Source organism: Cariama cristata, unplaced genomic scaffold (genome assembly GCF_000690535.1).
Source record: "Cariama cristata isolate BGI_N322 unplaced genomic scaffold, ASM69053v1 scaffold1857, whole genome shotgun sequence".
NCBI lineage: Eukaryota > Metazoa > Chordata > Aves > Cariamiformes > Cariamidae > Cariama > Cariama cristata.
Window position 1 is genome coordinate 1 of NW_009626872.1, and position 281 is coordinate 281.

General features: G+C 58.0%; 1 protein-coding gene across 1 annotated transcript; it reads left to right on the forward strand.

Annotated features, from left to right (window-relative positions):
* Window positions 1-26: 26 nt before the first annotated feature.
* On the forward strand, window positions 27-166 carry LOC104164750 (RING1 and YY1-binding protein-like; the record flags this gene model as incomplete). The annotated part of the gene is made up of 1 exon (XM_009704188.1): window positions 27-166. A coding segment is annotated over one exon (140 nt), but the record flags the coding sequence as incomplete, so codon positions are not given.
* Window positions 167-281: the final 115 nt, after the last annotated feature.

Here is a 281-nt window from a genome sequence, read left to right on the forward strand (position 1 = left end):
ACACACACACACGCTTCCCCTCTCCCTCCGGCTCCTCAAGGCCGAAGAGGCAAGCCAAACCTGCAGCCGACGAAGGCTTTTGGGATTGTAGCGTGTGCACCTTCAGGAACAGCGCCGAAGCCTTCAAATGCAGCATCTGCGATGTCAGGAAAGGCACCTCCACAAGGTACGTCCGCACCTTTCGACGCGGCTGTCTCTCCGCGCTGGGCTGAGCCGACTTGTTGATTTTTTTTTTTTGCTGTTGCCTGGATATTGGCTGGGGGGCTCCCCCCCCTTTCACC